The following is a 27,736-nucleotide window of genomic DNA, read 5'->3' as shown; positions in this document are numbered from 1 at the left end:
TAAAAACAAACAAAAAAACCCCAAACAAAACCAAACAAAAACCCCACAGAAACTGTGTAATTGTTACCTCCGAAATTCAGCAGCCATGATACAGGAGTAAAGACAGAATGGGTTACCATGTGTACTATTTAGAGAATATTTGAGAGACAGAATACAATTAAAATGTTTGGGGGAGATGGACAAAGAATAGGTATTCAACACTCAAGTACTCTTCAGTTCTGTTTCCCACCTTTGCTTTCCTTTCATTTTTGGGTCACACCTGCTGTGCTCAGGGATCACTCCTGGCAATGCCCGGGGAAGCAGATGGAGGTTGCTGAGTGCTTGGCAGGTGCCCTACCCACTATACTATTTCTCTGGCCTGTCCTTCAGTTCTAAAGGGACTGTGTACTTCTATCTGGAGCATTCACTTCTAAGAAAGAAGCCTAGGTCTCAAAACCAGCTTTTTGGTTCCAAGGGTAGCTGCTCTGTAGTAAGATTATTTTAAGTCAACTTTTAAAAATGTCTGAGTTACATTGTAGGCCTAAGTTAGGTTAAATTACAGGCCTATTTATAGGCCTAAATCTAAGCTGGATAGTGCCATCTTTGCATTTACAACAGGAAAGAAGTATTATATTCAAAATGAACTTAATTTTTAAATTGTATTAATTAAAATAATTATCTATGGAAGGACTTTGTAGCTGTATGAAGGAGAACTTGAAAAAGTTATAACAGAACTAAATTTTAATTTTCTTAGGGTGCTGAGTTGTAGGTTTTATTTTCTGGGCGGTCTCCCAAGCAGTGCTCAAGTAGTCTGGGGTAACCCTGCCACTCCTGGCCAGGGCGAGCCATTCAGTCAAGGGCCAGAGGATGTGATGCTGCTCAGGGGGCCTTCAGGGTTTTACCTGGCAGGCTTAGGGACCCCAAGGGCTATACCTGGCAATGCCTGGACATCAAGGATTGGTGGAACTGAATCCAAATAAGGTGCATGTATGGCCCCCTGATCACCACCTGGAACAATTCCTGAGCACAGAGCCAATAGTAACCCATGAGCATCACCAGGTATGGCTCAAAATAAAACCCTAAAATAAAGAATCAGTACTATACAATTGTTTTCTACATTTGTTTTAGGGACACACGTGGTGGTCCTTGGGACCCATTTCCAGATCAGTGCTTGGGATGGAACCCCAGTCCTCTGCATGCAAAGCATGTGCTCTAGATCTTTTAAGTTTGATTCCTAGACCCCAAAATTGTCTTGTAGCAAGTAAATAAAACTCTAAATACATAAGCTATTAATTTGAGGACTTCTAAAGTCATTAACTTCAGTTAGCCTAGTATCCTGCTACCCTTCCCATAAACTAAATGATTAGACTTCTCACTTCCACACAATTAAAACAACAATAACAAGAATAGCGCTGGAAGAACAGCGCCTGCCTTCCACGCATGTGGCCGTGAGTCGAAAGCCCTTGTGTCCTCCAACTGCCGAGGAGAGTCTGGGCAGCTCTGTTCCCTGTGATCCTTGGCACTACCCATGATTTCTGACCGGCCTCAACCAGCTGTATGTGAATGATCCCAGTGAGTGCCACAACTGAAAGGCAGTGAAAATGCCATGGCTAGAAAGTGCAACCGCTGGCATGCACGTCTGTGAGACCAGAGTCCACTGCAAGTACATCACTTATGCATCTTAGCTAAGAGTTATGAAGGGTGGCTGCCTGCAAACACATGTGCAGCCTGATGTGCAATGACTGTGATAGCTAAATGTAGGATAACATTGGGTTTGTCCTTTCAGCCTTGCAGCAGAGAACTTAAGTTTATGGAGTCACTCCCATTCCTTTGTTTATCTGTCAACTCTTCTCTGCCCTTCTCCCCAATCACCTTTTCCCCTAATCAGATTCTGTTAGCCTGTAAAATCAGATCCTTCCTAAAACACTGAACTTGTAAGTTTTATCTTTTGCATAGTTTACCTTAAAGCAATGTCCTTTCTGTATGGACACAGGAAGACAGTTAATATTATGCTTTTGTAACTTGGAAGTTAATTGACTCCGAATAATATTTACTTCTGGGCATCTGCTCTCTCGACTCAGTTGCCCTTAGTTCCTAGTACCCCAAAAGCAGGGTCCCGACAAGGGAATGACTGGACCCAGGGCAAACTGTGAGCTACCCTGGCATCGAAATGGGCCAGGCCAAAGTGCTACAATACTCAACTATAAGTTGAGAGCATGGTCATGGACAAATGCTGTCATGATCCAAAAGTAACGATGAGACTAGGACTGTGCTGGGGTTAGGAAGACTAGCCTGGCCTGAGGACTGTGGTCTGGAATATATAGTGAGATGTCCTCAAAAAGAACCAAACTTTAAGTCTGATATATCTCTTACTGTGCTCATACAGAATGACATTGCTAGAAATATTAGAAGTAAATTTACTATAACTATTTAAGTGGATTACTAACAAGGAAAAAAGAAAGCGACATACCCTGGATGGGATCCCACCCTTAAGCGGATTTCCTAGTAATCTAGAGTAATCTCTTTAGATGAGATTTTTATCCTTGAGTTAATCTGGAGGAGTGGCCTTTACCTCTCTTTGTTGATTTGTTATGTTCAACCCCACTTTTGTTATTACCACCCTTCGTGATTGCCATATAAACTAGGAGGGGGATCTGGGATCTAGGAATGAGGGGCTAGGAAGGAAAAGTGTGAGACGGGAGAGACAAGAGACTGAATAAGCGGCAACTAATCAGCAACCAGCTGGTCCTCGTTCTTCCTTCACCTGCCCATCCCCAAACAGCCGATCTGATCTGGTCCATACACAGTGGCTCGAGAGCACCAAACACGGGCGGTGAGAAGGAGCTACCCGGAGAGCCCGCGAACACATCATACTTCCATGTGTATAGTTTTTACAGCTAAAAATGTGTGAATACCAGCCAGGCATGTGTGCCACCCTTGCCATCAAAACAGTGACACTCCAACAACAAAGAAGGGAGGGAAGAGAGTTAGCAACAAGAAATACGTCTTAAATAAATCAAGGAACAAGATACCTTGTCTTTTGACTGTCCCTGTCGAGCGATTGCATCGTATTTGATTTTTCCTTCAGCATCCACCTGAATGGCCAGTGCATTTGACATTTTTTTCTTCCGTCCCATATCCAGTGGATATTGGGCCACATGGATCTCTGGAAAAGCACCTCCATCTCCAAAATCCTATATATATATACAGATACAGATATTAAAAATTAAAATAAAAATCATCTTGATATTCAGAGCTTTCTTTTAACAAATCATCGAGCTTTTATTATCTAAATACAAGAAGAAATACTGCAGGTAAATGGTGATCCTGGATCTTGTGACATACACATTCTAGTGAATAAAAATCAAAAGAGTAATTTTTGGCTTCTAATAAAAGCAATAATAGGAATGGGGGCTAACTTTGATACCGTCACTGAAGTGGATTTTGAGAGTTAAAGATCTGAAGACTGAATGATGAGAAATCAGTCATGGGACAATCCAAGGGAAGCATCTTCTAGACTAATGAAAACACCTGAGCTTGCCTTTGAGGAAATGAGAGTCAAGAGTGGTAGCAGCTTGGACCACACCATGCTCAGGACTTACTCCAGGCTCTGCACTGAGGGATTATACCTGGCAGTGTTCAGGGGATGTTACATGGTGAACAAATTGATTCCAGTTGTCGCCTGCATGCAACACAAGCACCTGACCCACCGTATTATTTATCTAGTCCCCAAAGGCACAATTTCATTCCCTTCAACAATAGGGCATTATTCCATTTTATATACACACACATCCCTTTCTCATTCAGTTATCTGCTGACGAACAGTTTGGTTAATTCCATGTTTTGACTTTATAGCCTTTCAAATAGTATTTTTATATCCTTTGGATAAATGCCCTAGGAATGGTATCTCACTGAATTATATGGTATTTTCTTAAGAAAAAAAAGTTTTTAAGGGACCTCCACTCTTTCTATTGCCACCTCAATGTACACTGACATTGTTATCAGGACTCCTTTCATTGGGGGTGGGGGTGGGGGTGGAGGAGGAAGGTGGGCTTACTCCTGAGCTCTGCAATCCAGAATCACTGTTTATGAATTCAGGAGACCATACGGGATGCATGGTGGGGTATAAAGCAAGCGTGCTAGCCACTGCACTATTACTGCAGCCCAGAATTCCTTCCCTCACCCTACATCACCCCCAATGTTTGTTATCTCTGATATTTTTGATGTAGGACATTTTTCACAATTGTGAGGTGGTATTTTGATTTGTGTTTCCCTAACAGTACCTGATGCTGAACATGTTTTTCTGGCGTTGGGTCATTCGTACGTCTTCAGGAGGGATGTCTATGCAGGTCTTTTTCCCTTTTTTAAAAATTAAGTTGCTTGCTTTGTTGTTGAGTTGTATGTATCTTTAAATGTTTTGGGTGCCAACTCCTTGTCAAATACATAATATACAAAAATCTCTTCCCAACAGCTAGATTCCCCCTTTCTGTTTTGCTCTCATAGTTGTTTCTTTTACTGAGTAAAAAGTTTTTTATTTGATGGAGTGTCATTTATTTTATTTGTGCTTTTGTTTCTCCTACCAACGGAGTTGAGTTTCCCATCTACTTCTCTGAGGCTGAGGTTCTAGAGAGCACTCTATATTCTCTTTTATGTATTTCATGGTTTGGAAATCTAGAACTTTTAGGGGCTAGAGGGACAGTAAGAGGCAGGCAGTAACACTTCCAGTAAATGGAAGGCAGTGACACTGGTGAAGGGATGGGTGATCCAACAGTCTAAGACTGAATCTCAATCATGAACAACTGTGTAACTTTGAATCTTATGGTGATTCAGTAAATAATTTTTTTTTTAAAAAAAGGTTTCTACTAGAGTATCTTTTAGGTAAAAAGGGCAAATCAGTACTAAGAAATGTAGGAAAAGTATATTAAAATTAATCATTTGGGAGGGCTGATGAAAAAATTATAAAATAACCACTTTTAAGAAGACTGCCAAAAATTTTATTAGATTCTGAATATATGTTTTATTCAGTACAATAAGCATCTCTCTCCCTTTTTTTATTTGTATTTTTTTTATTTTTTTGCTTTTTGGGTCACACCTGGCTATGCACAGGGGTTATTCCTGGCTCTGCACTCAGGAATCACTCCTGGCGGTGCTCAGGAGACCATATGGGATGCTGGAAATCGAACCCGGGTCGGCCGCGTGCAAGGCAAACGCCCTACCCGCTGTGCTATTGCTCCAGCCCCCATCTCTCTCTTTTTTTATTGTGGGCCACACCTGGCAGTGCTCAGGGACCATCATGTGGTACCTGGGTACCAAACTGAAGCTGGCCATGTGCGAGGCAAGTGAAATGCCTAAACACCTGTACTTACTCCAGTTATATGCTTACTTCTTGAGAAAGGTTTGACTTTTTTTGAAACAAACAATAAAGCTGAAAGAGATAATTTCTTATAAATCAGGCAGACATTGTTAAAGTATTTCCAAGAAAGGTACTACCTGTACCTAAGTCATCAATCTGACACATGTTCAAGTTTGCTAGGGTTTTTCCAACTATAATAAGTACTTCAGAACTGTGGATGTGGTCATTAAGTTTGCCAGAAAAATCACAGCTTTTACTTTGAAAACTAGAACAAACGTTTTCTTCTAGAGAACAGTCATTCCCCTCAAAAAGCATTCATGGCATGGCATTTCCAGAATAGCTAGCCATTTTGCCTTGATTTTTAAATAAGCCATTCTGTTCCATCAAGATATGAAGTCTTTCATAGTCAAGTCTGACAAAAAAGCTAATAGTATTGTATTTAATAATGCTGAGAAAAAAATGGAAGCAAGAATGCAATTTCTATTCTACTTTAAAATGGCTGCCTCCCCCACTCTATAATTTATTGAGGTCAAGTGAATATTTAGTGAATATTTATATTCCTTCAAAGAGACACTCAATTCCTCTGTTAGATAATACCAATCACCATCTTTCTGTGCCAAAAGGGGGGTATTATAATCTCCTTCATAACCTTTAATTTGCTCTGCTTTTCACGATGTATACGTAAAATCAATGCCAATAGGGCAGGAACAATTATACCATGCACAGAACGCCTGCCTTGCACACAGCAGACCACAAATGCATCTCTATAGATCCCAAAAAGTTAACATTTGTCAGGTATGCATTAACATGTCCAAATGAAGAAAACAGATGAAAAAAAGATGATGATTTTCCTGGGGAGGGGGGCGGGGGGAGCTGGTGGTGGCTGTGAAGGGTAGTTCCATATATATATCAGTAGTAGCATAAATGATAAAAAGAGCAATTTAGGGAAGGGGAGAGAAAAGGCATCTTAACATAGTAATCTTTATGTTTTTCTTCTCTCCTCCATAATTTTCCATATGCTATGTGAATTAATATGATTTCCATATGCTGTATGGATTAATCCATATGCCCTGGATTAATAAATATTAGATCCATTTCGTATATGTATGAGAACTAAAAAAAAAAAAAAAAGGCAAAAGCTTGGTACAATTTTCCAATGCTCACAGCATGATAAGAAAAGACTGAGCTAGAAACAGCTCAAGGGCGGGGCTGGAGAGATAGCACAGCCGGTAGGGCGTTTGCCTTGCATGCGGCCGACCCAGGTTCAAATCCCAGCATCCCATATGTCCCCTGAGCATGGCCTGGGGTAATTCCTGAGTGCAGAGCCAGGAGTAACCCCTGTGCATCGCCAGGTGTGACCCAAAAAGAAAAAAAAAAAAAGAAAAAGAAAAAAAGAAACAGCTCAAGGGCTAAGCATATTCTCTGCACATGTAAGAGGCCAGGTCCAATGTCTGGCACTGCTTGCCCTTGCGGCCAACAAAACAAAAAGATGAGTCTTCTGAGGAGTATGTGTTTTAGGCACTCGCCACCCAATTTCTACCATAACTGACATTCACTTGCCAATATCCTAGGAATTAACTTTATTCTGGAAGGGTATTACAACAAATTTCAACACAACAAATTCAAACTGAAGACGCATATTTACCTCTAATAACCGAGGTATCCAGCCTTTCCTGTACCCGTATGGTGGAGGTTCTCTTCGGGAGGAGACCAGTGAGGTCTGTCGTGACCGCTGGGATCTTGCCTTTTCTTCAGCCTCAAGCTGGTCCTGAGATAGCTGAGTTGGGGCAGGTAAAAAGCTATAAGCAAAGATAATAAAAGAATTAAAAGAAAACCTTTGGCATTCAATTAGATTACTGCAATTTGACTCGAGAGATTATTTTCCTTAACACATTTTTCCTTTGAGCAAAAAAGCAAAAATTTCAATGATTTCTAGTAATTTTCAGTATCAGCCAGTTTATTTTGCTTAGAAAGAAATGAATACTCATGAGCACAGAGACATAACTCAAAGCTCGGAGCACTGCCTTACAAGTGTATGGGCACCAATTCAAATCCCCAGTATTTGAAGTGATTCCCAAGCACGACTAGGTCTACCCCCCTGCAGCCCCCCAACCCCCCCAAAACAGAGTACACGAAGCAAGCACAGTTCACTAGGGTGAAGGCAAATGGCAGCCAAGTAAGGTAATAGGAAAATACTTAAACTACAGGATTTTATGTCTCCAACTTTTCTTTTTGGAGGAGTGGGCAGGGCTCCTCACCTGTGCCCAGGATGCCCGGGGGCACTCCTGGAGGCACTGAACCAAGCAGCCAGGGGATAGTCTCTGCAGCGATTATTCATCCTAAAAATTGGCAGGGGGAGGGGCTTCAAGACTACACCCAACAACGCTTCGGAGGCCACATGCTGCACGGAAGCCAGGAGAGGTCTGTGCCCTAACTCCTGTGCCTGTGGGCCGCACAGTTCACCAAGTACTTAGGAGTCAACCGTTCGGTATGTTCCTCATGGTGTCCTGGCTTATATTTCTTATTTTAAGTGATTTTACTCTTGTGTTTCTTAAGATTTGTAACTGTTTCAGTGCCAATACAACAAGGATTATCATGTAAAAGAGATGGTTAAAGATATAAAAAGAGAATTGTACATCATGTACCTTTCCCCATGGTTATCTAGCTCAGAACCCAATTTAAAATTTAAGAGGTCAAAGATTCAAAGCAGAATCTCTGAAGCCGTAATTTGCTATTCTTTAATCAAAGCAGCTTTTATACTAAAATGTTCTTAACTTTTAAGTATGATAAGTATAATTATAGAGATACTCCAAAGTATCACAAAAGAATTCCTGTAGATGAGTATATTTAAAGGAAAAGTTAAGCTTCCTTTGTGATCCCTTTGCTAGTAACCATATTTCAACAAGCTGAAGGGTTTATTAAAAAATGCTTATTGATCATATGAATTCGCCATCATTTATTTACTGATTCCTTGGGTGCAGACACAGCATTTAGCAGGTAGAGACTAGAAATGGAGATAACACTCTTTCAGGATAGATAGTCAAATATACACAGTGTCTCACTTAACAATGGTCTGACGTTTAATTAGTGACTTTTCAACTCTATAATGGCACAAAGGAAATAGGCATTTAAAAGAAATCTAATAAAAGTCTTTCCAAGCTATTTGCAGTACGTATGATTCTCTATCACAATGCTGGGCCACTAATCTGGCCAGTAATCTGCTACATGATCCAAAGGGTAAACTACAAATACTATAACCAATTACTAAAACCATAACTTAAATAGTTTTTTAAAGAAGTGAAAAATGTGGTGCCTATGTTGCCTGAGCCCATGTGTTGCTGCCAAGCACACGTGTCACCCCATCTCCTCTCTTGAGATGTGTACTTTCACAATCAATATTGGGATGTGTACTGGGGTTCCCTCTCCACTCTGGAAAAGTGCTCTTCCCCATCGCTCACCTCCTCAAAACTGATATAAACCCATTAGACTTAAAAACATTAAAATATTTCAAAAATTCCACCAATTCCCTATAGATCTGTTTTTACTTTCAATACAGCATTTAATACGTTTCATAAGATAGTCACCATTTTATTATAAAATACACTTTGCGGGGCAAGAGGGGCGTTTGGCTGACCCGGGTTTGATCCCCGGCATCCCACTGGTCCCCCAAGCACCGCCAGACTACTGCAGAGCTGGAGTAACCTCTGAGCACTGCCGGGTGTGGCATTTTTGCCCCTTCCCCTCAAAAGAACTCCAGTTATCTTATTTGTAATGACAGATCAAAAGACTATTTACTTGGGGTCTTTTTTGGGTGGATGGGGTTCATACCCAGCTGTGCTCAGGGTACACTCCTGGTTCTGTGCTCCGGTACCAGGGACCGAACCTGGATTGACGACATGTAAGGCAAGCACCCTGCTTTCTGTACTATGGCTCCAACCCATGCACTGAATGCAGGAGGCCCAAGTTCATCTCCAGGACTGCATGGTCTTAGTAGCTTCAGGAGTGACCCCTGAGCACTGTGCTAGGAGGAGCCCACAAGCCTAGTGTGGCTCATAAAACAACCACCAAAGACTATCTCCATGGTGCAGTTGTTATAAGTATTACATTTAAAAGTTAATTTAACTTTTAAAAGTAAAAAAACAAACAAACAAGAAAAAAAACCAAGAACAAAAGTCCACAAACCACCTGGCACAGAGCTGATACAGACAGCTGCTCCCTAGGTAACTGGACCTGTTCCATAACTTCCCAGTTTGGATTAGTTGATACCCATGCCCTTTCCCACAGACCCTGCTTGCCACCACTGTAACACCCATTACTATATTGCAGTGATCTATTCACTTAGCTCACTAGGAAGTGCCAGCAGGAAATGAGGCCTTCTACTTCTCTCATGCCTCTTTAGCAACTGCCTCGCACACAGCTAGTATACATAAATCCACCCCATTCTTTGCACTCACCAGGTTTATAGTTCCTCTAGTCTTAACACCGTTTCTTTTTTAAAAAAAATTTGTTCTTATTTTTCATTAATGAATCACCGTGAGGGTACAGTTACAGATTTACATATTTTCATGTTTGTGTTTCAGTCATACAATGCTTGAGTACCCATCCCTCCACTAGTGCCCATTCTCCTCCACCGATGACCCCAGTATCCCTCCCACATCCCCTCCCAGGCCCCCCAGCCCACCCCGCCTCTGTGGCAGGGCATTCTCTTTTGTTCTCTCTCTCCTTTTGGGTATGGTGGTTTGCAACAGAGGTATTGGGTGGCCATCGTGTTCAATCTATAGTCTGCTTTCAGCATGCATCTCCCAACCCAAGCGGGTCGTCCAACCACACTTTACTTGGTATTCCCTTCTCTAACTGAGCTGCCTTTTCCCCCTGCATGTGAGGCCAGCATACAAGCCCTGGAGCAAACCTCCTGGTATTTATTTCTACTATTCTTGGGTGTTAGTCTCCCATTCTGTTGTTTTATATTCCACAGATGAGTGCAATCTTTCTATGTCTGTCTCTCTCTTTCTGACTCATTTCACTTAGCATGATACTTTCCATGTTAATCCACTTATATGCAAAGTTCATGACTTCATCTTTTCTAACAGCTGCATAGTATTCCATTGTGTAGATATACCAAAGTTTCTTTAACCAGCCATCTGTTCTCAGGCACTCGGGTTTTTTCCAGATTCTGGCTATTGTGAACAGTGCTGCGATGAACATATAAGTGTAGATGTCATTTCAACTATATTTTTTTGCCTCTCTGGGATATATTCCCAGAAGTGGTATTGCTGGGTCAAATGGGAGCTCAATTTCTAATTTTTTGAGAAGCAACCATATTATTTTCCAAAAGGGCTGAGCTGAACCAGTCGGCATTCCCACCAGCAGTGTAGGAGGGTCCCTCTCCCCACATCTACGTAACACTGGTTGCTTTTGTTCTTTTGGATAGGTGCCAGTCTCTGTTCACACCATTTCTTAAAGAAAGCCACATCAGGATTATTTCCATTTGTTATTGCCTTTGTCACATTCTGCTTATAATTTATTTTCCCCTGAAGTACTTTAATGGAACTAATTGCCCATTGTAGTGACTACTTGCTAGCATTCATGTTTTTGCCAAAGGACACCACCTGAGAGCTATTTTTTGACCTTTGTCTAAACCCAGCACTTGGGTAACTCTCTAGCCCTTTATTTTTATTCCTAGTCCTTCTCATGGGCTGGAGCGATTGCACAGCGGTTGGGCGTTCGCCTTTCACGCGGCCAACCTGAGTTCGATGCCTCCACCCCTCTCGGAGAGCCCAGCAAGCTACCGAGAGTATCAAGCCCGCACGGCAGAGCCTGGCAAGCTACCCATGCGTATTGGATATGCCAAAAACAGTAACAATAAGTCTCTCAATGAGAGACGTTACTGGGGCCTGCTCAAACAAATCGATGAGCAACAGGATGACAGTGATAGTCCTTCTCACATGAAGTTGTATCACTGATTCGTTTACTCAGAAATGAATCCCTTTACCGTAAGAATGTAAGCTCTGTGGATAAGGAGGCTGCTTGACGAAATACTATCAACCCATCACTAGAAAAGTGGGGGGCAGCTGGTAAGTCTTTAATAGACACGAAAGAATGGATGGAGGCAAAGTTGGCGGCTTCTACCATAGTCGACTCTCAGTCAAGCAGATACACACAACACAGAAGAGGGACAAAATGACAGTTACAGAGAAGCTGAAGTATCAACCCTGGAGGAGGGGGTCAGAAAGAGAGAGAAAATGAGAGAGAGAGAGAGGGGGAGGGAGAGAGAGGGGGGGGGGAGAGAGAGGGGGGGGGAGACATCGGGCAGGGCGCTTGCCTTCCAGTCAGCCCACAGGAGTTGGATCCCTGGCATCCCGTAAGATGCCCCGAGGACCATCAGGTGTGATCGCTGAGGGCAGGGCAGGGCCGGGTATAATCCCTGAGCATTGCTGGTGTGGCCAAAAAACAAAACAAAAAGAACCCCAGTAGATCTTGGTGACACCGTTTCACCTGGAAACCTGAACCCACCTCAAAAGTAACTCAGACTCAACACCATCCCCGCTCAAAAGTAACACAGAACTCAATACCACACCGAGACCCTTGAAAGTAACTCAGAACTCAACACCAGCACGAGACTCTCGGAAGTAACCCAGCCTCAATGCCATCCCAAGACTCTTGAAGATAACTCAGAACTTAACCCCATCCTGAGGCACTCGAAAGTCAGAACTCAACACTATCCCAAGGCTCTCGAAAGTAACTCAGAACCCAACACCATCATGAGATTCTCGGAAGCAACTCAGAATTCAACCCCATCTCGAGACTCTCAAAAGTAACTCAGAACTCAACCCTGTCCTGAGACACTGAAAGTAACTCGGAACTCAACCCCAACCCGAGACTCTCCGGAGTAACTCAGAACTCAACACCATCCTGAGACTCTCAGAATAACCCAGAACTCTCGAAAGTAACTCAGAACTCAACACCATCCCGAGACGCTCAAAGTAACTCAGAACTCAGCACCATCCCGAGACACTTCGGAGTAACTCAGAACTCAACACCATCCTGAGATTTTGCCCAAGCAAATCAGAACTCAGCACCATCCTGAGACTCTCAGAATAACTCAGAACTCAACCCCATCATCCCAGGACTCTCGAAAGTAACTCAGAACTCAACACCATCCCGAGATGCTCAAAGGAACTCAGAACTCAGCACCATCCCGAGACACTCCGGAGTAACTCAGAACCCAACACCATCCTGAGATTTTGCCCAAGCAAATCAGAACTCAGCACCATCCTGAGACTCTCAGAATAACTCAGAACTCAACCCCATCATCCCAGGACTCTCGAAAGTAACTCAGAACTCAACACCATCCCGAGACGCTCAAAGGAACTCAGAACGCAACAGCATCCTGAGACTCTGGAAAGTCAGCCAGAACTCAGCACCACCCTGAGACTCTTCGAAGTGAGCTCTGAGCTCACCCCCATCCCAAGGCATTGCTAAAAACCGCGCTCTGCCGGGGCTCCATCCGGCACCACTCAGCGCCTCATTTCCCTTGTGTGACCTCTTCCAATCTCGCCTTCCCCACCAACCCCAGCTGCGGGCGAGCGGCAGGGGCTAGGGCCCGCGGCGGACAGGGACCACCCCCCAGGGAAGCTTGGGGAAGTGGGCGAGGGAGCGCTCGGGGCACGACGCTCTAGCAAAGCCAGTTCACTTTATCCTAAAAACAGCGACGAGAAACCTGGCGCCGACCCCGCTCATCCCGCCTCACTCGCTTGGCACTGTGGTTCCTGCTCCGCCAAGGACCCCGCGTGTCCTGCTTCGCCTCCTCTCCCCCTAAACTTTATTCCCTCCCTCCCCGCATCTTCCGCTAGGCCAACGACATGCGTGCATCTTCCTTCCCTACACACATAAGCCCGAGGACAGCGCTAATAATGATGATGATGATGATGGCAATAATAGTAACAATAATGATAAAAGAGGCGGGAAAAAACACACCAAAACCCATCTCCGGGCCTGGGAACGACCATCGGGCGGCAGGCCCGATGCTGGCCCCCTGGACGCTCCCGCCAAGTGTCCCGGGCGCGAAGTTACGTAACTCCGGAGCGGCTTTCGCGGGGGTACCCCCCCCCCACGCCGCGCGCGGCCACAGTTGCTAAGGCAACGGGGCCGGTAAAAAAAATCGGAAGCGATTCCACGGCCCGGCGTGAAATTCCAAAGTCCCGCGTCCGAGAGGGGGGCCGACCCCGCTGGACAGCGGCCGGCCCGAGCTCCGCGAGCCTCAGCCGGGACGCGGGGCCGAGGCGGGCCGGAGAGACCCCGGCAGACCGCGGCGCGCGCGTGCGCTGTCCCCCGCGCCGCGGCTCCCCCGGCCCCGGGACGCCGCTCCGGAAAGCGCCCGGCGTCGGCGAGGCCTAGCTGCCCCCGGCGGGAGCGGGAGCGGCTCGCGGCGGCCCGCGGCGGCCCGGCACTCCGGCCCCCGCTCCCTCCCGGAGAGTGAGAATAAAGAAAAGAAACGCGGGGGGTTCGGGGGGCGGTAACTCCCAGACGCTTCCGTAACGAGGCCCGAATCAACAACCCACCTGGTGAGCGCCATCTTCTTCCGCTTCTTCCAGCGCGAGTGACGGTGAGGAGGAAGAAGCGGGCACTGCGCAGGCGCCCTCGCCAGGGGCCTTCTGGGATTTGTAGTTCTTTGAGCGCGAGTATGATGAGGGTTTAGTCTGAACAGAGGGGTTGCGATGGGAAAGTTGCCACCGTGAGCAATGGAAATGCATCACTATTACTCTTTAGACATGGTAGGGCGTAGGCAACATGAGAGGCTTATATCGCTTTTAAACCAATTCCTTATTATTATTATTATTATTTTATTTTATTTTTATTGAATAGATACCCAGTTACAAGGTTGTTCATGATTGGGTTTCAGTCATATAATGTTTCTACACCTGTCCCTTCACCAATCACCAATGTCCCCAGTTTCCCTCCCGCCTCACTCCTCACTTTACGGGTTCTAAGCAATCATTCTAGCAAGCTGAGAAAAGTCAAGGCTCTCAGTCCACAAGGCTGTTAGTCCCCTGATTCCATGCTTTACCCCCACCTCTTATTTCTGTGTATTAATACTTGTGTTGCCCCTGCTTTAGGCCTGTTCACTCAGGGCTGGTCCCGGGGAACACGGTACCCCAAAATCACACTTCTAGGAAGATAGCTGATCTCAGTTACTTTTAGGACACTCTGTGTGTTTTGTGCCTATGTTTTTTTTATGTACATAAGTGTGCATTTTAGGTACACATAGATTATGGATTAAACATAGTCTTTGATGAAGGGATAAGAAAAAATTAATCAGCTTGAAAATGTGGGGAGAGGTAATTAGGTGGAAAATGGATAAAAAAAAAACCTGGTGAGTTTTGATCACTGTTGAAGCTGAGTAAGGGAAGTGTCACTGTCATCCCGTTGCTCATCGATTTGTTCGAGCGGGCACCAGTAACATCTCTCATTGAGAGACTTATTGTTACTGTTTTTGGCATATCCAATAGGCATGGGTAGTTTGCCAGGCTCTGCCATGCGGGCTCGATACTCTCAGTAGCTTGCGGGGCTCTCTGAGAAGGACGGAGGAATCGAACACGGGTCAGCCCAACCACTGTGCTATGTTACTGATATTATTCTTCTCACTTGTTATGCGTTTAAGATTTTTCCATGATAAAGAGTAGAAGTTAGCTCTTAATTACAAGGTAGAAAAAGTGCAGAATTTGCATGCTCTCTTAAGTAAACCCTAAAACTCTCAATTTCACACTAGACTGTGCAGGAGAAGAATCCCCCACCTAAGATCACTAGAATTCTGTTGTGATTTAATGTTGAGATTCTACACCCATCTCATACAGTTTCTTAGAATCAGTCTTTCTCAACAAGCCTGCCTTCAAGTCAGAAAGTCTTAGACAAAATCCGGATGCTTCAACAGCTCCTTGTTACTGGACTGTCATTTGTCTTTTAAAACTGAGCTTAAAATCAAGTATATGATTTTTTTAAAAGTAAAATGAATTATGTTCATATTAATATTTCCAGCACAAACTTAAGACTCCATAGATTTTATTTTTTATTTCATATGTGCATCTCTTCTAAAAATCTTGGTACCTGTGATTATTTACTGCTTGATTCTGTTATATATGTCAAATAGTTTCAGAATAACATTACTAATATGATTACATATGCTTAATAAAAATGGCTTATGTTTTTGTGTAGAATTCTTTTTGTCCTTATGGTGTCCTTCTCTAGGCATGTATAGTCAATTTTTTAAAAATGTTTGAAACTCTAAACACTGATTTACAAAATTGTCCATAGTACAGTTGTTTCAGGTATTCAGTGTTCCAACACTAAATCCCACCACCAGTATGAGTTTCCCTTCATCACCGTCCCAAGTTCCCCTTCTCCTTCACCCCTGAACCCTCACCCCCAAGCCTGCACCATGCACAGGCACAAACAAGGGGCTATAGGACTGGAATGATTCAGCAGCTCTTTCAGGTAAGTCTTGGAGCTGGGCTGTATGTGTGCTTGAGGAAGTCAGATGTGGCGGAGGAGGTTAAAACTTGCAAGCCTCTCATCTGGTCTCTCAATGGTGCGAGGAAGGGGAGAGGGGCTTGGAAGCCAGAGGCTGGTGACTGAGTGAAGGGCAGGTGACTGGCCAATGGGGAGGGGGATAGCCTGGAACCCCGAGGGTCCGCAGAGCCGTGGGGAGCCCCCTAGCGCAGGTCCTCTATGATAACCCTGCCCCAGGCAGGCCCATTCTGCTCTATTGGTAATAAAGTTCCAAGTTCATTCCATCATGGATTTCATAGTCCCCCAGAGACACGTGGTCCTTGAAAACCGTGTTCCACTTCTTCAGCATGATCTTGTCCCAACAGGTGCCCATCTGGGCCATGATCAGCTTCTTGAGGTCCCCGATGGTGTCATCCGTGTAGCACTTAACACGGACATTTTTGCCCAGTTGGCCATTACACACAACCTTGATCGTTCTGTCCTGAGCTCGAATAATCCAGGGAACCTGCGGAAAACACAACCATGAAGGCAGAGCGAGGAGCCCAGATTAAAGATGTCGCTGGGAACTGGAAGCAGAAGTGCACCACCTTATCTATCGAACCCCTCCCTATGATCCCCACCCTCATCCTGAGAAGGCTCCAGAGATCTCAGGGGACAAGCAATAAATAGTATGATAGTAATATAGTATAATGGGTAGTGCATTTCCCTTGCTCATGTCAAACCTGGGTTTGATCTGGGCATCCCATATGTCCCCTAAGCACTTCCTGGAGTGATCCCTGAGTGTAGAGTCAAGAGTAAACCCTGCTCAGGGGCTGGAGTGATAGCACAGAGGATAGGGCGTTTGCCTTGCACGCAGCCAACTCAGGTTCGATTCCCAGCATCCCATATGGTCCCCTGAGCACTGCCAGGGGTAATTCCTGAGCGCAGAGCCAGGAGTGACCCCTGTGCATCGCCAGGTGTGACCCAAAAAGCAAAAAAAAAACAAAAAAACAAAAAAACAAAACAAAACAAAGCAAAAAGAGTATGCCCTGTTCACCAATGGATATGACACCTCCGTCCCTCCAAAAAAGAAAAAGAAAAGAAGGAAAAAAGAAGACTTCAGAACTCTCAACTTGGGTCTACATGACTGGGTAACTGCATCTCTCTGATGTAGGCAGTTAGATGGGAAGGATACCCATGGTGATGGGATTCTCAGGGAGTAGTAAAACCACCTAGTCCTAATGCCCTCAGGACCCACCTTGTGAGCTAAGGGGCCTAATAAGATTTTCACCTGGTGCCAACAGAATGAAGTCCTTCTTCGTTTTAGCAGCCTCGTTTGGCCCTGAGATTTTATCAGCTTCTCTTTGTTCATCCTTCTTAATGCTGCCGTATTGGGAGCTTCCAGGGTTGGGGGAATGAGGCCCATTGTTGTTACTGTTTTTTGCATATTGAATACACCATGGGTAGCTTGCCAGGCTCTGCCATGCAGGCGGGATACTCTTAGTAGCTTGCCAGGCTCTCCCAGAGGGATGGAAGCTTTTAGGGCAGCCTCTAATCACCATTACAGATGTTCCTATGGTTCACACCATATTTGAACCCCATCAGATATGGTGTGGTAATGATGGAAAATGGGTAGGAAGTGTTTATGATGTGTGGAAGTTCCATATTACCTGGTTCTGTGGCACTTTTTCTTGCGTGAGTCTCGGCCCCAACATCCGGAAAGCTGCCTGGAGCGTGGCAGCGGTTAGGTAGTGCCAATAGACCCAGAGAAAACTGGATGCCCCTTCAAGAGAAGTTTCAGCAGAAACAATGGCCAGGAATGGAATTGCAAAGAGGATCATCAACCAATACCAACTCTATACCCTTGGCAATGGGATTTTACCTAGGTAGAAACTCCATGTAGGGGCAAGTTGGAAAAACCCTAGAAAAGGCACCTTGAAAAAAGTAAGAGCGCACATGTGCTGCCTGAGTCCATATGCTGCTTGTCCCCACACGGCCGACAATATGTGATGCCTGAGCACTAGTGTGTTCCACATCTCCCCTCTTGAGATGTGTTCTGGGGCTTTCTTTGTCTTTGAAGAAAGCTATGTTTTCTCTTGAATGTGTTATTCTCTCTCTCTCTCTCTCTCTCTCTCTCTCTCTCTCTCTCTCTCTCTCTCTCTCTCTCTCTCTCTCTCTCTCTCCTTCCCCTTCCTCAAAGCCTCCATGTAAAATCTGTTTTTACTTCACTGTAGGATAACATTGGTTTGTCCTTTCTCCCTTGCCACAAGGAGCTTAGGTTTAACCACTCTGGAGACTCTCCCATTCCTTTGTTTATCTGTAACCTCTTCTCTGTGCTCTCCTCCTCAACCAGTTAATCATCTTTTCCCCTAGTCAGATTCTGTTAACTTGTAAGGTCAGATCCTTCTAAGGACACTGAACTTGTATTGTAAGTTAAATATTGCTTTTTCCCCATCGTTTGCTTAGTTTACTTTAAAGCAATGTCCTTTTTGTATGAACACAGGAAGACAGTTAATATTATGCTTTGTAACTTGGGAGTTAATTGACTCCGAATAATATTCACTCCTGGATATCTATTTTCTCAACTTAAGCCTCAGTTGCCCTTAGTTCCTAGCACTCCAAAAGCAGGGTCCCGACGAGGGACTGAATGGACCCAGGCCAAGCTGTGAGCTACTCTGGCATCAAAATGGGCCAGGCTAAAGCGCCACAATACTTAGCTATAAGTCAAGAGCATGATCATGGACAAACTGTCATGACCCCAAAGAGGTAACTGAATAAGGACCCTGCTGGGGTTAGGGAGACTAACCTGGCCTGAGGACTGTGGTCTGGGATATATAGTGAGATGTCCTCAGGAAGAACCAAACTTTAAGCTTACTGTGCTCAGATAGCCGCGCACCTGGCTGTCTTCCCCGGGGCCCTTTGGAGGGAGTGGGCTCCAGCTTCCCTCCCCGCCCCGAGCAGAGCTCCTGGCCGCTGAAGACCTCCAGAGCCTAGCCACAGCCATGCTCAAGGCCCCTCTCCACAAGTTCGGACGGGCCTCATGCATGAAGGTACCGACAGGGGAACCCAGGTGTGTGGGATTCGGGGCTGAGACCTCCAAGCCTGTTCAGATTGGGACTGGGTCTTTCTGCCCAGATTTCCCATTTTCTAGTAGCTAGGTGGTGACACCCAGGGACTGCCCCTGACAGCCATGTAATCCCATCAACGGCCAACATCCAGAGACTTAAAAGTAAGCTCCCAGAAGCAAAGCGGCCAAGAGATATCTTATAGCCTACTTCTCCCTCTGGGAGAAACTGGCAAGCTACCAAGAGTTTCCTGCCCACATGGGAGAGCCTCACAAACTCCCCATGACGTATTCATATGCCAAAACCAGTAACAAGCTGGGTCTCATTCCCCTAACCCTGAAAGAGCCTGCAGTGCGGCATCGTTGGGAAGGACGAGTAAAGAGAGGCTTTTGAAATCTCAGGGCTAGGACGAATGGAGACGTTACTGAGACTGATCGAGAAATTTGACGATCAATGGGATTATGATGATGATGATGATGATGATGATGATGATGATGATGATGATGATGTGCTCATACAAAATGACATTGCTAGAAATATTAGACGTAAATTTACTACAACTATTTAAGTGGATTACTAGCTGAGGAAAAAAGAAAGCAACACACCCTGAATGGAATCCCGTCCTTGAGTGGATCTCCTAGTAATCTGGAATAATCTCCTTAGATGAGATTTTGTCCTTGAGTTAATCTCCTGGAGGAATGGTCTTATTCTCTTTGTTGATTTGTTAGTGTTCAACCCCACCTTTGTAATCCCACCCTACATCCACCCTACATTTCTATATAAACTAGGCTGTAAGAGTGGGCTGGGGGGATCCAGAGAGAGAGAAGCAGAAGGAGAATCAGAGAATAGAGAGGAGATTGGAATAAACTGCAATTGATACCAACCAGCCTGGCCCTCCTTCCTCCCTTTGCCTTCCCATCGCCGTCGCTCCCCATCATGGGGGAAGCAGTGTGAGACCACTGATAAAGTGCCTCGGCCCTTTAGTATGTACACACACCTCACTGCTTGCCTATTCCTGAAATTCCTTTCTCTGAGATAGAACAAGAACCTGTAAGTCCTGGGTAAAGTCTAGGACTGGCTTTCCTTTCCTGCGAAGAGCAATTCCTCATGCCAGCCTAAATCTGTGGCTCCTGGAGAGATTAGGTGACGGGGATTACTCAGATGTGACTTGATAGCCACCTGGCGGAGCTGTCTGGGCTTTAGCCCATACTGTGCAGGGAGCGCATCTGTGGACTTTGAGGGTCCTATCCTTCCCAACCGGTCCCAGGGTGGCAGACGTGGATCTGGAGAAAGTGACCGTCTCTCTCCTCTCCACCTCACATAAGCCACCCATGGGGGCCCACTGACTCTTCTCCAACTTTGCAGTCAAATCACATTGCTTCAAGCGACTTCTTGTGATTAGATTTTCACCTGGTGCCAATAGACCCAGAAAAAACTGGATGCCTCTCAGAGAAGCTCCAGCAGAAACAATGACAGGGAAAGGAATTTCAAAGAGGCTCATTAACCACTGGGTAGTAACTTGATACCCAGTTAGGTTTATTTTATTTTGCTTTGGACTTTTAGGAGTTGTTTTTAAATAGCGGTTTTTATGATAGTTACATGATTTCAAACTCAAAATTTGCCAAGCAGGTAATAAATTTTGAGAAGTCTAGAGCCTTTCCCCATTCTTTTTAAAATTTTTTATTATTTTAGGGTTGGGCGGCACACTCAGCTTTACTCCAGGCGTACTGCTGATTATGATCTCAGGGATCACTCCTAGCAGGGCTTGGGGACAATATGCAATGTAGAGGAACAAACCTAGGTTGACTGTGTGCAAGGCAAATACTTTACTTACGGTACTGTTACTCCAGCCCCTTTTCATTGCTTTTGCTCCTTCTTCTTTTCTTTTATTCTTTTTTCTTTTTGGGCCACTCCTGGCAATGCTCAGAGCCTACTCCTTGCTCTGTGTTCTCGGGCCAGTCCTGGTGATTCTTGGAAATCATATGTAGATCCTGAGAAATTGAACTAGGGTTGATTATGTGAAAGGCCTGTGCCTAACTTCCCGTACAATCTCTCCAGCCCCAGTTTTTGGCACAGTTTTTTAGGTTTTAAACTTGTAGGTAAAGAGGTGTCAACATTTCCCATTCCACTCAAATTATCCATAGATAAAACCAGCAACTTAGATGGCATGTCATCAAAATCAGGCTGAGTGACAGATGCCAATGTCAAAGTATCATATGCTTTCATTTATGGTATTCGTGAAAAGATGAAAAGGTGAAGCAATATGGGGCCGGATCGATAGTACAGTGGGTAGGGTGTTTGCCTTGCACGTGGCCGACCTGGGTCGATCCCCGACATCCCATATGGCCCCCTGAGCACTGCCAGGAGTAACCCCTGAGCATTGCTGGGTGTGACCCCCCCCAAAAAAAAGAAGAAAAGGTAAAGCAAGAGTAGCAGAGAACAGAATAGTGGTTGCCAGGGATTAGGAGTGGGATAAAGAAGTTAACAGTGTAAAAAAATTGGGGGGCCTGGGACTGGAGAGAGTGCCAGGAATCAAATCTAGTTAGGGAACATATGAGACATATGCCCCAATAGCAGGACTATTCTCCAGCCCCCATTGCAATGTGGAACGTAACAGCTAATTTTGCTTTTTGGGTAGTCTAGCAATTTAAATTCAAGCTGTGATTTTGCCACCAATGAGCTATTCTATCAAGGTCAACATACTTAACTTCTTTAGGTTCCAATTTTATCTAATTAAAATTTTTGAATATGTTACCTGCTCCATCTGTCTATATCTATATATTCTCTCTATATATACATATGTAGATGTATCTATATGTAGATGTATCTACGTATATACATATATTCATCTCTCTATATACCTATATATAGAGAGGGAGAGAGTAATGGTCAGACTTCACTGAGGATTTTTTTTTTTTCAGTGAAGCAAGATAGTTTTTATTGAACAAAATTTACTTAGATGTAAGGGGAGAGAAAGAGCAGAATATACATATATTCAAGTGTGAACACGGGCTTCTCCAGGCTGGAAACAAACAGGAAAAGAGATACTTGTTGAAGGGAGAACAGGGCTTAAAAGAGCAAGCCAGATGAGGATGTTTTACTTGGATCTGAAGTTCTACATAAATATATTCGTCATTATAATTAATATTTTGGTTGAAAGTGATCTATTTTAACTGTGATCTAGGAATATATTATTTCTAAAAGAGGAGCAATTAGGGAAGGTCTTGACAGCCTTGATCAGGAAACTTAGATTTAATTCAGCAGGTGATTTGCAGCTAAAGGCAGACATAAACAGAGGGCCTGAGTTGAAGGAACAGGCTAGAAAGACAATTCTTCAAGTGGCATGGGTGTCTGTGACAATGAGACACAAAGGAGGTCACAGAAGGCAAGGTTTCAGTAATTAACATGCAGAGTAGTAAGATAACAGACCAAGACGTGGATGTGGGATGGGCCCGAGAGAGGCAGAGAAATGCTTTTACAGTGCACTCTAGTTTTTCATGGAGGCATATCCTCTGCCAGACACTTCTGCCAGTCCTGGTTCCTCATGCCCCTGGAGTGTGCTGTGAATAACAACTGACTTTAATAGCAATCTTAGCATCACTGTCACTGTGACTGTCATCCCTTTGCTCATCGATTTGCTCGAGCGGGCACCAGTAACGTCTCCATTGTGAGACTTGTTACTGCTTTTGGCATATCGAATACACACGGATAGCTTACCAGGCTCTGTCTTGCGGGCTCGATACTCTCGGTACTTTGCTGGGCTCTCCATGAGGGGCAGAGGAATTGAACCCAGGTTGGCTGAGTGCAAGGCAAACGCCCTGCCACTGTGCTATCGCTCCAGCCCAATCTTAGCATAGCATAATTAAAAATGCAAATTTAGGGACTTGAGTGATAATACAGTGGGCAGGGTGTTTGCCTTGCATGCAGGTTTGATGCCCTGCATCCCATATGGTCTCCCCACCCCTGCTAGGAGAGATCCTTGTGTGCAGAGCCTGGAGTAAGCCCTGAGCACTGCTTGTTGTAGCTGCAAAACAAAACGAAAAGGCAAATCGACTGCATAAGTAACCACTGTTGCACCTCTAGCCTTGGTGCTTTATAGTTGTGTGGGGGATGGGATGCAGTTGAGCTGGGGGCTTCCAAGCAGCCTCTATTTCAGCAGGTAATTCCTGCCTGTTCCCAGTAGAGAGCCCAGGGTAGGCAGTTTTCCCCAGAACTCTTGGTTTACCAGAGGGAGGGCTGCTTCATCCTCAGACATCCTAGTAGCTAACTTGATCCCTAATTAGTAGTCACTCCTTGACCAGAAGTGGCAGAACTTGTGAAGTGATGGTGTGGTGTGGTAATGGGCTAGCTGACATTAGTCTTCCTGGCTGCTTCCTGTCCCAACTCCCAAGTTTACTAGCTGAGAATCCTGGGCAAATCTTTTTTCTCTGGGCCAATTTTTCCCAAGGCCCCCAAAGTGAGGAAGTAAGTATTAACCTAAGACTGTTGGATAATTAAATACTTCAATCAGGTAACATGTTTACAAGGATGTCACATTGTCTAGCATTGAGTAGCATCGTCAAATAATTATTATTTTCTGACCTTTGTGTAACTGGTGAACACATTCATTCATCTGCTTAAGCGTCATGGTCTGCATGTAAAGTGAGAAAATTTATTTCTTCCCTTCCCATACATGGGGAAGAAGACACAGAGAGACAGAGACAGGACAAGCAAATGTTGGAAAACGTCCCTTGTTTTGTTTTATGTTTTGTTGTTGATTTGAAGGTGACATCCACAAGTCATCAGGGCTTACTCCTGGCTTCACCACACTTGGTGGGGCTCAGGGGATAGCCATATATAGTATCAGCAGTTGAACTGGGGTTGGCAAGTGCTTTAACTATATACTAGATCAGGTCTCCCAAATGTTAAAATTTTTAATTAGATACAAATAGTAATTATATTTAAGTATTTTAAAAATGAGGGCTGAAGCAATAGTAGAGTGGGTTGGGCATTTGCCTTGCATGCAGCTGACCCAGGTTCAATCCCTGGTATCCCACATGGTCCCCCAAGCACTGCCAGGAGTGATTCCTGAGCATAGAGCCAGAAGGACCCCTGAGTATTGCTGGGTGTGATCCCCCAAAAAGCCAAAACTTTTTAAAAAATATGATTAGGGGCATATCAGATAGGCCGGTCATGTAATGCGATTCAGAGATGACTGCTGGACTAGAGCGTTACCGACTGGATTCCACGGTACGTCAGAAGACCTCATGGCCGCCCACCAACTAGATGGTCAGATTTCTTCGTCAAATCCCTGAATGAACGATTTGAGGCTTTTCCTGTTCCTAGAGCAAGCAGATATCATTGGGCTGCACTAGCACGGGACAGGGACAAATGGAGACGTTACTGGCGCCCGCTCGAGCAAATCGAAGATCAACGGGACTACAAGTGATACAAGTGAAACAAGTGATTAGGGGCAGGGGAATTATATAGGTGTTTTACAGAACCAGGCTTCAACTTTTTTATACATGTATGAAGTTTTTTGTAATAAAAATTTAGGAGTGAATCACAAAGTTAAGGAGCTAACATTTCTCAAATTTAGTACCTGCTGCAAAGCCACAGTAATCATGGCAACGTAGTATTCTACCAATAGACATAGAGACCAATGCAATAAAATTGAGGTGGTGCAAATAGACACGTCTGTGGTCAAGTGGCTTTTGGATAAGGATACTACTGTGGTATGAATGGATATTCCCCAAATTTGAATGTTGAAATATGGCCTACAGTTTGAATCTGACCCACAGTTTGGATATGAGGCCTTTGCAAGCTAATTGTTTCAGGAGGGTTCAAGCCCTTGTATCAGACACCACAGAATTCTTGCCCTTTCTACCTCGTGAGGCTGGAAGGTGCCACCTGTCAATCAAAAAGATGTTGAGGGGTGAGAGCAATAGTACAGTGGGTACAGGGAGGGCATTTGCCTGGCATGTGGCTGACCTGGGTTTGATCCACAGCAACCCATATGGGTCCCTTTGCACCACCAGGAGTAATTTCTCAGTGCAGAGCCAGGAGAAAGTAACCCCTGAGCATTACTGGTTGTGACCACCCCTCACCAAAAAAGAAAAGTAGTAAAAAATAAAAAAAGATGTTGGATTAGCCCATGCCTTAATCTTGGCCCTCCTAGCTCCCAAAACTGTGAATAATTTATGTTGTGTAGAAGCTACCTCTAGTTTATTATATTCTTTATAACACTGAAAGAATTAGGAAAGGTGCTGGGATCATTCTATGGGGAGTGAATAATCTTTTCATCGAACAGTGTTAGAAGCTTTATGCCAAAGAATGAGTTGATCCTTACGCTCTACCAGAGGTTTCCAAATTTATTTGACTTCTCCAGTTTCATAAAAATTTTTTTTTCTTCACTCCACTTTGCTGATGACATTGTTCTAATAACACCAAACATTAGCCAAGGGGCACAAATGCTGACTGACTTCGACTGCGAGCGTGGAAATGTCGGACTGCAGCTGAATCTCACCAAAACAATGTTCATGAAAAAGAACTAGTCCTTGATATTCCATTTGCTCTCAATGGAACGAACATCTCCAAATGCAGCAGCTATGTATACCTGGGTCAAGAACTCAACATGAAGAACGACTTGGTGCCAGAACTGTACAGGAGGAAGAGAGTAGCGTGGAACGCCTTCAAGAGCGTCGAAGAAGTGGTTAAGAGAACAAGGAACTTCTGGCTCCGGGCACATCTTTTCGACTCCACTGTTCTTCCTGCACTAATATACACCTCAGAGACCTGGGCCCTAAAAAAACAGGATGAGAATGCTATTTGTGTCTCCCAAAGAGAAATCAAAAAAGCTATGCTTGGAATATCATGTTTCACTCAAGTGAGAGAAGGAATCTGGAGTTCTGACATCCATCGATGATCAAGAATCAGGGACGCTGTCTTCGTTTGCCAAGGCATCGATAATCAGATGGGCTGGACACATAATGCGATTCAGAGATGACCGCTGGACAAGAGTTACCGACTGGGTTCCATGGGACGTTAAAAGACCGAGTGGCCGCCCACCTACGAGATGGTCAGACTTCTTCGTCAAAATCCTGAATGAACGGTTTGAGGCTCTTCCTCTTCCTGGAGCGAGCAGATACCATTGGGCTATACTAGCACGCTATAGGAATGAATAGAGACTACTGGCATCCGCTCAAGCAAATTGAAGATCAACGGGATGACAAGTGACACAAGTGATACACTCCCCTATCTTCTGAAAACTTACCTTCTTTAAGGAAACTAACAGAAATCACACTTCCACTCCCATTCCAGTCACACCCCAAGGGTTTTTCTTAATCTTTGTTTGGGGGGTCACAGGTGGTGATGCTTAAGGGTTACTCCAGGTTCAGCACTCAGGAATCACTCCTGGTGGTGCTCAGGGCACCATATGGGATGTTGGGGATTGAACCTTTGTTGACTGCATGCAAGGCAAGCGCCCTATCCGCTGTACTATCTTTCCAGCCCAACACCCAAGATTCTTATTGTATCTTCTGGATCATTCGTGTCCCTCATGGTAAGGGGGTGGTATATGCCACTTTGGAAAACACTACTCCACACCACACATGAAAAAGAACGCAAAGCATACTAAAATAGACTGAAATGCAAGATTTTTATGTAAACCACAAAAGTCTTAGAAGATAAGACTTTTATGTAAAAGATTAAAAGTCTTAGAAGAAAAGTGGTCTATGAATTTAACATAGGATACTTATGACATTAAAAGCATGAGCAAAAAAATATGTCAGAAAGGCTGGGACAGTTTAAAGGGGTAGAATGCTAGCTTTGCGTTCAAAAGAACCCAGACTTATGGGCCAGCCTTGGTAACTCCCAGCACTGACGAGCTTGAGCAGTATCACATCGCTGGACTTGAGCTTTGAACCATAACACCTGCATCCTTAGGAATGGTCCTGGGGCCCCTATATAATATAAAAGCAAAATTTAATATATATATATACATATATCATATAAGAATTATAAATGACATTTAAAGAGTTGTTACAAATCAGCATTAGAAAAGTAAATTATTCAATGAAAAGAATAAGCATTTCCTGAATGCCTATGATCCTGGAGGCCAACTAACTACTTTCGGCACTCAGCGGTTCTTGCAGAAATGCCTCTAGACTGTGAACTAAGCCACGGCCCCATGCCGCCTTGGGAGGGGAAAGGTTTTCCTCTCTCGGCCTTTCCTTTTCCTGCGGCGTGGCGACCGTCATCTTACCCACTAAACAGAGGTACAAGCTTGCAATGATGCGACTTCTGGCAAAAATTTCTCTAGACTTAATTACTAAAATACCAGAAATCAAAAAACGCATGGCCACTGTCACGGCCGTGCGACCTCACTTGCTCTTTATTATCAGCAATGGAAAACAAATAATCAAATGATGCCTTTTTGGCAGGTCTGATCGTTGGGGGAAAATTCCAAATAATAGTAGTGAGTTTTCTGTTGAAGTATTGAATGTAATCAAAGTAAAGAGAAAGTAAAGTGAAAAATCATCAGCCACACATGTGGGGGGGTGGGGGGTGGGATGGGGGGTATACTGGGGTCCTTGGTGGTGGAATGTGTGCACTGGTGAAGGGATGGGTGTTTGATCATGGTATGACTGAGACTTAAGCCTGAAAGCTTTGCAACTTTTCACATGGTGATTCAATAAAAAATTTTTAAATAAAAGAAAAGAATAAGCATTTCTTCAAAGGAGATATACAAATGGCTAACTATAACATGAAAAGTTGCTCATTGTCATAAACAGAGAAGTGCAAATCAAAATTAGAAGGAGAGGTGGCCAGAGAGATAGCACACAGGGTAAGGCACTTGCCTCACAAGGGTTGCAAA

At 44.4% G+C, this 27,736-nt stretch overlaps 2 protein-coding genes across 2 annotated transcripts in view; both read right to left on the bottom strand.

Annotated features, from left to right (window-relative positions):
• SNW1 (SNW domain containing 1) overlaps nt 1–13,931 on the bottom strand; it is a 29,052-nt gene extending 15,121 nt beyond the window's left edge. The window contains exons 1-3 of the mRNA XM_055130990.1: nt 13,894–13,931; nt 6,978–7,131; nt 3,012–3,173 (exon numbers count right to left, since the gene is read on the bottom strand). Of these exons, the coding sequence (XP_054986965.1) occupies nt 3,012–3,173; nt 6,978–7,131; nt 13,894–13,907 (330 nt within the window). The 5' untranslated portion in view covers nt 13,908–13,931. The remainder of the gene's footprint in view (nt 1–3,011; nt 3,174–6,977; nt 7,132–13,893) is intronic.
• A 2,160-nt stretch (nt 13,932–16,091) lies between these two features.
• Nucleotides 16,092–16,464, bottom strand: LOC101540740 (ubiquitin-like protein 5). The gene is made up of 2 exons (XM_055130453.1): nt 16,459–16,464; nt 16,092–16,343 (listed from the first exon to the last, which is right to left on the bottom strand). Exons 1-2 carry the CDS (start codon nt 16,462–16,464, stop codon nt 16,092–16,094), a joined length of 258 nt encoding a protein of 85 aa, XP_054986428.1.
• Nucleotides 16,465–27,736: the final 11,272 nt, after the last annotated feature.

The sequence above is a fragment of the Sorex araneus genome, chromosome 3 (assembly GCF_027595985.1).
Source record: "Sorex araneus isolate mSorAra2 chromosome 3, mSorAra2.pri, whole genome shotgun sequence".
NCBI classification, from domain to species: Eukaryota; Metazoa; Chordata; class Mammalia; order Eulipotyphla; family Soricidae; genus Sorex; species Sorex araneus.
This window is presented reverse-complemented; position numbering and strand designations above follow the sequence as displayed.